This window comes from Labeo rohita, chromosome 12, assembly GCF_022985175.1.
Source record: "Labeo rohita strain BAU-BD-2019 chromosome 12, IGBB_LRoh.1.0, whole genome shotgun sequence".
Classification (NCBI taxonomy): domain Eukaryota; kingdom Metazoa; phylum Chordata; class Actinopteri; order Cypriniformes; family Cyprinidae; genus Labeo; species Labeo rohita.
In genome coordinates this window covers 9,327,545-9,339,533 of record NC_066880.1, presented here as the reverse complement: position 1 = coordinate 9,339,533, position 11,989 = coordinate 9,327,545, and the positions used below count along the sequence as shown (strand labels likewise).

At 33.3% G+C, this 11,989-nt stretch overlaps 1 protein-coding gene across 1 annotated transcript; it reads left to right on the top strand.

Moving 5' to 3' along the window:
• Nucleotides 1–371: 371 nt before the first annotated feature.
• Nucleotides 372–7,598, top strand: narf (nuclear prelamin A recognition factor). The gene is made up of 12 exons (XM_051124948.1): nt 372–655; nt 1,135–1,205; nt 1,347–1,412; nt 1,584–1,721; nt 1,804–1,936; nt 2,922–3,056; nt 4,622–4,740; nt 4,884–5,013; nt 5,258–5,330; nt 5,490–5,627; nt 5,744–5,901; nt 6,862–7,598. Exons 2-12 carry the CDS (start codon nt 1,149–1,151, stop codon nt 7,110–7,112), a joined length of 1,398 nt encoding a protein of 465 aa, XP_050980905.1. The 5' UTR covers nt 372–655; nt 1,135–1,148; the 3' UTR covers nt 7,113–7,598.
• Nucleotides 7,599–11,989: the final 4,391 nt, after the last annotated feature.

The window sequence follows — 11,989 nt, the reverse complement described above, 5'->3', positions numbered from 1 at the left end:
ACAATGACATTTTAAAATATATTAAATAGAAAGCAGTTATTTTAAATAGTAAATATATTTCAAAATGTTACTGCTTTTGCTGTATTATAGATCAAATAAATACAGGCTTGGTGAGCAGAAGAGACTTCTATTAAATATTAAATATGTTACTGTTCAAAAACTTTTGACTGGTTGTGTAACTTACATTAAACAATATTAAAATAATACTTTGATCAATAACGGCTTCACGGCGTAAATCAGATAAGTTCGAAAAAGAATGTTCGGTTGTTCGATCCTTAGGAAAGTGAACGTTCTTGGTTCACTGAGTCAGTGACTCGAGAACATCTCAACGGTTCAACTGATTCACTAAAAAGATCCGACTCAAAAGGACGGTTCATTCAAGAATCGGACACCGCTAAAGGACAATGGAGTCGGATGCACTGGAGTCAAGACAAGCCGAGATCCTTCTACCGCCAATGCGTCCCATTCGGATTACTCAGAGTTGTGAAACGGATGACTGGATGAAGATCAGAGTTGTATGACCGCAGTACGCTGTTTTCTGATGAGCAACTCGCGCTTTCAAGTGTCATTAGGAGAAGTTCCTGCTGTAAAGACCTACTACTGTTTCGTCTCCTGGGTTTCCCCCTGAACAATAAGGGCTTCATGTGATTTTTATGTGAGTTGGGTGGCCTATATTTTTGTTTTGTTGTAGTTTACGCTTTATTTTAGTACTCAGACAGTCGGTAGCGTTAGGTTATAGGACAGGTGGTTAAGTATAAGTCACGGGTTATCTAACGAAATCGAAGTCCTCAGAGCTTTTGATGATGTTTACTACCCTATCACATGCTAAGAAAATGAATGCAATCCAATAGCTTAACCTGTGATTATGTACAAAGGCATGAGAGATCCTCAAAACAGCAATCAGGTGAAACTGAATAGAGCACATCATGGGAACCTAAAATTATCGCATTTCTCTTAAACTGGTGATTGAGTAAATGTTTTGAGGGCATTTTGAAACTGTATTTTAATTCTAACTCCCCTTTCTTTAGGCTAGCTATGTGTTTTTGGTGTCATATAACACATGAGAATGCTCTATAAATACAGAAAGCTGCACAGCTTTTCACAGTGAATAATTTATGGCATTGAACATTTCAGGAGCTCCTTTTACAATGTCTGAAGTCAGTATTGGACGGAAAAAGGAAAAGTGTGAGAACTGCACTAAACAGGTAGTACATTCATTTGATACTGATATATATACCTAAATGCAATAATATTCACTTATTTTGGTTTCTGTTTGAATCAGATGCTGTTTTCATGCCTTACCAATGTCACTAATGTTTGTTTTTTCCCTCAATTTCACCTTTTAGTGCAACAAGAAGCAAAGTGATGAAGGTATAAACTCACTGCAAGAGAAAGGTGTTGCCACTGGAGAGGTATTTCTCATTTTTTTTCATGTATAATATGTGTCAGACACACTCACTGAGTTGCACTGATCTGATAAGCTGTGGTTTGCATCTGTTGTTTGGATTGGGGGAGGATGAATGAACAAACATCGGTTTGTTTTGGACGTGTGGATGTTAAATCTGATGTATGCTTTTTCTCAGGTGAAAGAGTCTACCTCAGTTCAGCAGGTGTTGTTGAGCGCATGTCTGTCCTGTGACGGTTGCATATCGGAGGACGAAAGCCAGAGAATCTCTCAGCAGAATCTGGACGAGATCAACCATGTGCTTGCCCTCAATAAGGTAGTGTGAGCTTGAACAATGTCAGAGTTTGAAAAGATGGTCTGTGTGGATGTATCTCATGTTGTTTTTGTGTCTTTGGCAGAAATGTGACACGTCGAAGCACAAAATTCTCGTGGTGTCTGTTTGTCCCCAGTCGCTTCCATTTTTTGCTATTAAATTTCAGCTGGACGTTCCAGCGGCTGCAAAAAAACTCTGTGGCTTCCTAAAGAGTGTGGGTACGTCTGGACACCACATTTGCCTTGAAGTCACTGTCACTATGCCAACTGCCTTAATTAAAATATTCACATACTGTAGTAAACATTTGCCACATGCAATCTGACTAAGCTAAATATTTGTACACATCAGTGTTATTTCAGTATCTTTTATATAATAGTAGACTATATATATATATATATATATATACACACACACTGCCCTCCAAAAGTTTGGAAACGCCCTAGAAAAGTGAGGTTTTGGACAATATTGGCATGAGTCCTTTTTAATTTGTGGTAATTTTGCACTGATAAGGGACAACGCAAACTACAAAAACATATTTTATTACATTTTATTACAGTTTATACATAGAAACTTAAAGATTCGATTCATCAAAATATCCACCATTAGCAGCTATTACAGCTCTGCATAATCTGGGCCTAAATTCATTGTATTCTAAACTTAATTGGCAATCATTTGTTGAAGCTATTAAGGTGTGCTGACCCAAAAATCTTTTAAAAACCTGGGCCAAGTTTAAACCAGTAACCAGGCATCACAGCTGGCAAAGGGGCATGTCTGACTTTCACATGTATATATTGCCATTATTATGTAATCAAAATGAAAATTATTATTGCTGGTCTTTAGTGATAATGTCAAGGTACTTTAATGTATTTGCACCAAAAAAATAAGGATTTATTATATATTTATATATACTATATATACTATACATATGTGTGTGTGTGTGTGTGTGTATATATATATATATACTTTATATACTATATATTTTTTTCCATTTTGTTTTTACTTTGCTTCTTTACAGCTAAAAATTTTACCATTGCATTGCTTTAGTTTAAGTTTTTCCATCTAATGTTTACATTTTTATTTATTTTACATTCATTTCACTTAACAGGAATGTTTTTAATAGTTTATTTGACAGTGATTACCATGCACCAGGGTTAGTGAGTTCTTTCTTGCTGTTTTAAAGGCCTCTTTCATCTGTCTCCTCAGGGGTTCATTATGTCTTTGACACTACAGTAGCTGCAAGTTTTAGCATTTTGGAAAGCCAGAGAGAATTTGTCCAGCGTTACCGCCGTAAACATCATGATTCTAATGCTATGCCAATGTTCACATCCTCATGTCCAGGTAAGACCATCGTGAAGCTTATTTATATCTCTAAAACACATTGCAAGGTCCCATTCCACCAGAAAGCACTTGTACTTCTATAAAGGTATCAAAATGGCAATACACAAGTAGGTCCATACAGAATCTCTTTAGATTTTCACCACATTGCATGTTCATTTATGAAATCTACATTAGCTCATTTGATTATGCTTTCAGCACTGAATGCAAAAAGTCTGCAGATTTCAACTGACATCTGTCTTGCAACACAAATTAGCACCTTTGTGTGAACCTCAAGCCTTTATGTGTTCCTCAAACATTTTGTCTAAATGTAGATAAGAGCCAAATGTGGTACAGTGTGTAAATGTGGGTTGTGTGTGAATGGGTGTGACTGTGTTAGATAGCCATAGCATTCTGCGGCTGTGAGATAGATGAGTGTAAGCTGCCTCACACACCCTTCCTGCACTTTTCATAACTTCCCTCCTCACTCTCAGTGCCTATTATTTCATTTTCAAGGATGATTATTAACCCACTAAACTAATGTGTTTATCCAGTGTGACTTGCAGGATGTTTAGTTCAGTGACAGTTCCCATGAAACAAACCAGGGCTGTCATGCAGCATTTTGCTATATGTATAATGAAATTAGCATGCAGTATATTCAGTATTTTTGTGTGTGATTTGATTAGTGTATAGCTATTGAGTTATTGTCAGATAATGTGTTTTGGTCGAATGTAGTTAAATCTCATACTATAGCTCACCTTTTCACAGCTCTGAATGATGTTCCCTCTCATTTTGTTTTATCAAAAAATTGTAATATATCTTAACTACAAATGATATTTTTTAATTAGCATCATTACTCCAGTCACATGACCATTCAGAAGTCATTCTAATATTCTGATTTGCTGCTCAAAGAACATTTATTATTATTATTATTATTATTATTATTATTATTGTTATGTTGAGAACAGCTGAGTAGAATTTTTTTTCAGGTTTCTCTGATGAATAGAAAGTTCAAAAGATGTCTTTATCATCATTTTAAAGAATTCTTGCTAAAATAAAAATATTAATTTCTAATTTATAAAAAAAAAGATTTTGAATGATATAGTGTATAGTGTTACAAAAGTTTTTTATTTTTTATTTTTTAGATTAATGCTGATCATTGGATCGTTCTATTTATCAAAGAATCCTGAAAGAAATGAACTAAACTGTTGTAAATATTGATGATGATGATAATAATAATAATAATAATAATAATAATAATAATAATAATTAAAATGTTTCTTAAACAGCAAATCAGCATGTTTGAATAATTTCTGAAAGATCATGTGACACTGAAGACTGGAGTAATGATACTGAAAATGTAGCTTTGATCACAGCAATAAATTACATTTTAAAAAATATTCAAATTGAAAACAATTATTTTACATAGTAAATATATTTCACAATATTACGGGTTTTTTGGCCATATTTTGGATCAAATACATGCAGAAAAGACTTTTTTAAAAAAACAAAAAAAAAATCTTACTGTTCAAAAACTTTTGACTGGTAGTGTATGAAGATTAAATGAATTATTGTGTGTTTTTGCGCAGGATGGATTCGCTATGCAGAGCGTGTTCTTGGTAGCCTGGTCACACCACACATCTGCAGTGCTAGATCACCTCAACAGATTATGGGCTCTTTGGTCAAAGACTTTTTCGCCAGACAACAGGTGAGTGGTGTACCCCTGTCCAGGGCTCACTGGAAGACCTGTTTTGCTAGTTTTGCTTTGCTCTGAAACTTAATTTTTTTTTTTTTTTTTTTTTTTTATTAGTAGTAACTGAATGAAGCACTGAATCTGTGTTGTCCATGTAGAAGCTGACCCCAGATCAGATTTTCCATGTGGTGGTGGCTCCCTGCTTTGATAAGAAGCTTGAAGCTGTGAGAGAGGAATTCTACAACAGCATCCTAGAGACCAGAGATGTCGACTGTGTGCTTACGTCAAGTATGACTGTGACGAGATACTGGGCTACTTCTCATTTTACCTGTTCAAATCAATTATTAACCAGCAACCATTTTAGACCAAATAAATTAGATATATTCCTCCTAATATAATATTTCCTTCTTGGAAATGACCCACAAGGCCTATTGTGGGTTACTCTATAGAAACAGGTTACACAGGTTTCAACGGAAGGTGTTTTGTGATCTTTGTACTCTTGAAGTGACACTAAATGACTGTTTTTGTTTAGGAGAGATTCTCCACTTGATGGAACAAAGCAGAGTTACTGTAGAGGAAGTGGACTCTACTCCTTTGGATTATGTGTAAGTTTAATTAGCACTGTTGGGGTTAGAATAAACAATTCCATGGGTTTTTACATTTATCCTATTAAAGCAAAGACAGTCTTGGAAAACTGTTGAAAGTAAGAGGCACGCAAGGGTACTGAGGCTGGATAATAACCCTGAAGTGTGTGTTTGTTTTAGAATTGGTGAGACCAGTGACCCAGGTATGACCAGGCATGAAGGTCGAGGATCCGAAGGCTTCCTGGAGCATATTTTCAAACATGCAGCCAAAGAGCTGTTTGGCCTAGACGTCCAAGAGATTGTGTACAAGACACTCAGGTGAGAAACAGACCAGCCATTGTTTGATAATCCGTATTATTTATAAGTTATGAATATGTAGTCACTGCTGACTAATAATCCTTATTATTTATAAACACCGGTCTTATTCCTGATAGGAATCGAGATTTTCAGGAGGTGGCGCTAGAGCGTGATGGAGAGACTCTCCTGCAGTTTGCTGCAGTTTATGGCTTCCGGAATATTCAGACTTTAGTGCACAGAATGAGGAAAGGAAAAGTGCCCTACCAGCTAGTAGAGGTGCTTTCTTGCCCTGGAGGTATGCAATTCAATAACAATATCACAAATATTAAATTAAGTTTATTTTGGTTTTTACCAAAACTTAATAGGTGCTGCCATTTTATAAATGCATAAAATAAACATTTTATAAATGCACATATTATTATAGGGTTTGCATGATCATTGAAAATTTGAGAATATCAGGGTATTTTTATATTGTGAGTCCCAGAAAATTATGTAAATGCTCTGAATGGATTGGATTGGATTTATTTATTTTTTATTATTATTATTTTTTTTAAGTCTGTTTTACTCTTATCCTTACCAAGGCTTGATGTTTGCTTGATCCAAAAATAAATAAATAAATAACAGTAAATGTCATATTGTAAATTTCAATTCACAATAACTTTTAAGTGTGAATATATTATAAAATGTATTTTTTGTAAACAAGCAATGAACATTATTCAAGGGTTTGCATGGAAAACCTGGAAATAGTTGCACGAAGATATTTTTTCTTGTTTTGCACTGTTGTTTTAGTGGCTATATATTGCTTTGAGTAGCATATTGTGTACAACCCATCATGAAATGTAAGATATATTAATAAAATCACTTGTGATAATAAATTTATAATGCATTTGTAATGAGAAGTTAATATTTTTTAAAAATATTAGTAGTATTAATTATTTGAAAAGTTCATTTGAAGAAACAGATAACTCAAAAAATCATGTTTTTTTTTTTTATTGTGCGTTCCAATAAATCTTAATCAAATTGTAGCTGGGTTATAAAAAAAAAAATACAAAAAAAAAACCCCTACAGCTAACTAACACAATAAAAAACAATAAAAACAACATAAAAAAACATAATTTTTGCAAATTAAAAAAAAAAAAAAAAAACAGTTATCTGTTTTGGCAAATAAACTCTTCATTTGTACATTGATAAATGTTCTGTCTCTGATAATAAAAGTACAGTTACTTTCCTAATCTCTCCATCTCTTGACTTCCAGGCTGTTTAAGTGGGCGAGGACAAGCTGAAGGAGAGGGAGGTCGTCCGGACCGCCCTTTGGTCCAGCAAATGGAAGAGCACTATAGCAGCCTGCCTGTCCGACTGCCTGCAACCAACTCAGAGGTCCAGCGCCTCTACCAGGACTGGCTGGACGGGCACGACTCCCCACATGCGCAGCAGTGCCTCCACACTCAGTACAAGAACCACACGCAGCCAAACTCTCATATACTAAATTCTGATATTCAGTGGTGATTAGAAGTTATTGATGCGTTCCCACATATCTGGAACCAAGCTTGGCATGAAAAGCACCAATTAAGACTGTTTGATGCCATCTTGGCCTCACATGAACTGCAGTGTGTCTGCAGTAAAGGAAGAGTTGAACAGAGGACCAAACAGGCTTCCTGTTCTATGCAGTGAATCGGACTCTGCTTTACTAATGAGAAAATTTGCATTCGTTAACTAGTTTTATGAAACATTCAACTCAAGTTACACTCAAATGATGTCATGTGTGGTTGGGCAACCAGCCGACACATAAAAAGTGTTATTAAAAGGACAATAGCAATAACACAAGGCAAAAAACCCTGACTATTATTGATATTAATTACTGGACCCTGTAACTACGCACTTAAGGAAATATTGATGGCATTTTGTGTATGACTATAACAACGCACCAACTGTAGAAAGAGCAAAACTAATACACATTGGCATAATGAATGAATTAAAGACCTCCAACCATCAGTTAAAGCCTAATTACTTCTTGAGTGAATTTTATGGGTTCCGGTCTCACCCACATCCAGGTATCTTTAGCTATACAAAACAGCTCCTTTTGCTGCTTGATATTGCAAATTGGTATGTCTTACCATTATTTTAATGTATTATCTTACTTATGAACACACTAGTTTGTAGTGCAAACGGTTTTACCGTTTACTGCACTATCCTATAGTGGCTAATGAACCAGAAGTCTCACCCATAAGCTCACTTTCATGTTAAAGAAAAAGGTAGATAAATCCCATGCACTAATTTTAGCTATGGAAGCCTGCTTCCGCCACGGAATTAAAAAAAAAAAAAAAAAAAAGGAAATTGTGAGTTTTCATCTCAAAATTCTGAATTTTTTCTCCAAGTTTTGAGATATAAACTCAATAAAGTCACAGTTCTGACTTTTTTTTTCTCTCACTATTCTGAATTTTTCTCTCAGAACTGTGAGATATAAACATGCAATTGCAAATTGTAAAGTCAGAATAGCGGGGCATAAACACGAAACTGAGGGGAAAAAAAGAATTGTGAGATTAAAAACTCAATTCTGACTTTTTTTCTCGCAATTCTGACTTTTTTTTCAGAACTATGAGATATAAATTCGCAATTGCCAGTTATAAAATCAGTATAGCAGCATATAAACTCGAGGAAAAAATTCAGAATTGTGAGATAAAAACTTGTAATTCTGACTTTTCTTCCTCACAATTCTGTCTTTTTCTTTTAGAACTGAGATATAAACTCGCAATTGCCAGTTAAAAATACAGAATAGCGTCATATAAATGCAATTGCAAGGAAAAAAATGTCAGAATTGTGACTTGGACTTCTGACTTTTTTCCTTGCAATTCTGACTTTTTCTTAGAACTGTGAGATATAAACTTGCAATTGCCAGTTATAAAATCAGAATAGCAGCATATAAACACAAAAGTTAGAATTGTGAGATAACTTGCAATTCTGACTTTTTTCTCACAATTCCGAAATTTCTCTCAGAGAAGATTTTGAGTTATAAAGTCAGAATAGTGAGATATAAATACGAAATTGCAAGAAAAAAAAGTCAGAACTGTTAGACGAGAATTCACAATTCTGACTTTTTCTCAGAACTGAGATATAAACTCGAAATTGTAAGTTATAAAATCTGAATGGCTGCATATGAATGCAACTGCAAGAAAAAGTCAGAATTGTGAGATGATAACTTGCGATTCTGACTTTTTTTTCCTTGCAATTCTGACTTTTTCTCAGAACAGTGAGATATAAAGTCACAATTGCCAGTTATAAAATCAGAATAGCAGCATTTAAACGCAAAATTTAGAATTGTGAGATAAAAATTCTGACAATTCTGACTTTTTTCTCGCATTTATGAATTTTTCTGAGTTATGAAGTCAGAATAGCGGGATATAAACATGAAATTGCAAGAGAAAAAAGTCAGAATTGTTAGATGAGATAACACAATTCTACTTTTTCTCAGAACTGAGACAAACTTGAAATTGTGAGTTATAAAATCTGAATAGCTGCATATAAATGCAACTGCGAGAAAAAGAATTGTGAGAATAAAAATTGCATTTCTGGCTTTTTTCCTTGTAATTCTGACTTTTTCTCAGAACTGTAAGATATAAACTCACAGTTGTGAGTTATAAAATCAGAATAGCACCATATAAATGTGCAATTGTGAGAAAAGAGTCAGATTTGTGTGAAAAACTTTTCAGATTTTTTTTTTTTTTTGTCGCAGTTCCAATTATATATCTTGCAATTTAATTTCTTTTCACAGTTTTGAATTTTTCCTCTCAAAACTGAGATATACGCTTCCAATTGTGAGTTATAAAGTCCAGTTCTGAAGGGGAAAAGGACTATGTTCTCTGAATTGCAAGTTTATATCTTAATAAATTGGAATTGTGTTACAAAGTCAGAATTGTGAGACAGAGAGACAATTCTGAAAAGTGATTACACTTTCACATACCAACAAAAGCACATAAAGCAAATCTAATTTGTCCACAGATTCCATCTAGTTCTGTTTATAACTTATTGTGTGTTTACAAATGTCTTACACTGACATGAATGCATTTTTCTGTATGGAGTTGTCAGATGATTGGTTTGCTTTTTGTTGCAATTTTCTAACGAGACACTAGATGGCAGAATACATCACTGAATATATGGATGGATGGCATTTGGGGCCTCAAATCTCTCACAGTGTGCCCAGTATGTCAACTGCTGCAATAACCTGTTTGTGAGCAGTTACAACTGTGTGAGCTTATGTTGCAAATGGCTGCTCTGTCACAATATGTTTCTATGCCATAAAGTTCATCTTATGTGTTTTAGCACCACTTTAGTCATTGCGATAAAGGATGTGGTCTGAGTGGTTAGCTGATTTTCTTCTTGATATATTGACGTGAGGACTAGTATGATGCTAATGTAGATTTCATTTGATAAAGTACATAAACATTGATTTTTTTTTTAATGAAAGAACAAAAATACAGTATACAAGAGTAATAAACAAAAAACAGAGTAAGAAGCCTGAAACAAAAATATCTATAGTAAAAAAGTAGTTAATAACAATATCAAAAGTAAATAACTATACATCCACAAAATGTTTAGCGAAATTCATTTAGAAGTTTTAAAATGCAGTTTATGATTGAAGAATTTGCACGTGTGACACTAACTCATGTTTCTCCTATGAAGCAATCTTGCCTTATTGCACAAACTTGCATGTCCTTCCTTGTTTGACCAATTTTGAGCCATTAACTAGTGTAGTGAAATCAGACACATGTAAAGCCAAACACAGGAGCAAGGTAGACTCTTGTTATTCACACAATTTAAAAAGCAAGTGATCACACAATGCTACAGAGATTATCACTGAACGTTAGGTGTGTTTAAGTTTGACACTTAAAAAAAGCAAATCCCATTTGTGATTAAACAGTAACAATGTAGGGTGTGATTCTCATAACTTTGCTCAGGAATGTTGACAGGTAGATAATCTCTGCATGCAAATCAGCACATTTTTATCTTTTTATTGCATGGAAAAGAGCAAAAGGTTTTCACAATAAGGTTTAATTATAGTGTGAGGAGAACTTACTGTACTTCAAGGGAAAACTTTTAGATACTTCTCATAAATGCTAGTACATTCGGAAATCAAATCAGAATGATTTTAGACTACACATAACAGAGGGGTATTAGGAAATTATATGGCAAAATCTTATCATTTTATTCAACCTTGTAACAGAGAAGCTTGCCATGGAATTCAAACTTTCCTGATGTGATCCTGAATATATCACAGAACTACACTACCAGTCAAAAGTTTTTGAACTTTAATGATTTATTGATTTTTTGTGTTTTTAAAAAAGTATTTTCTGCTCACCAAGCCTGCATCTGTTTGATCCAAAGTACAGCAAAAACACTAAAATTCTGAAATATTTTTACTGTTTAAAATAACTGTTTTCTATCTGAATATATTTTCAAATTGTAATTTATTCCTGTGATTTCAAAGCTGAAATTTTAGAATCTTTACTCCAGTCGCATGATCCTTCAGAATTCATTCTAATATTCTGATTTGCTGCTTGAAATATTTATTATTATTATTATGTTGAACAGCTGAGTAATTTTTTCAGGTTTCTTTGATAAATTGAAAGTTCAGAAGAACAGAATTTATCAAAATAGAAATCTTTTGTAACATCATAAATATCTTAATCATCTCTTAATCATCACTATTGATCAATTTAAAGCATCCTTGCTAAATAAAGTATTAATTTTTATTACATAATTTAATTCATTTTTATAATATAATAATAAAATTGTGTACTCAACTGTTTTAAATATTGATAATAATAATAAAAATGTTTTTGAACAGCAAATCGGCATATCAGAATGATTTCTGAAGAATTAAGTAATGATGCTGAAAATGTAGCTTTGGTCACAGGAATAAATTACATTTTAAAATATATTCAAATAGAACCCAATTATTTTAAACAGTAAAAATATTTCAAAATTTTAATCATTTTGTTGTACTTTGGATCAAATAAATACAGGCTTGGTGAGCAGAAGAGACTTAAGAAACATTAAAAGTGTTACTGTTTAAAAACTTTTGACTGGTAGTGTATTTTGAAGAATTGTTGAACTGTTTAGGACTTTAAAAATAATTGTTATTTATAATAATGTGTCTGTATTTCATGCACAAACTGAAAATTTCAGGCTTAATAAGTAACAATATAATGTTACAAGGTTTAACTGGTTTTAAAAGATAAAATTAAATTACAGTTATAAAACATGAAAAGGTACCTCACTTACTTATCCATATTCTATTTAATAATAATAATATAAAAGTTCACGAAATAAAAGAAATCAGTTTTTCATTATCTACTTTTAGCTTGTATCACCCACAGTCGCTTTTA

Coding starts and splice junctions, on each gene's coding strand:
- narf (XM_051124948.1), top strand. CDS start 1,149: ATGTCTGAAGTCAGTATTGGACGGAAAAAGGAAAAGTGTGAGAACTGC. Junction 1,206..1,346: donor GTGAGAACTGCACTAAACAG/GTAGTACATTCA, acceptor TTCACCTTTTAG/TGCAACAAGAAGCAAAGTGA. Junction 5,331..5,489: donor TCTACTCCTTTGGATTATGT/GTAAGTTTAATT, acceptor TGTTTGTTTTAG/AATTGGTGAGACCAGTGACC.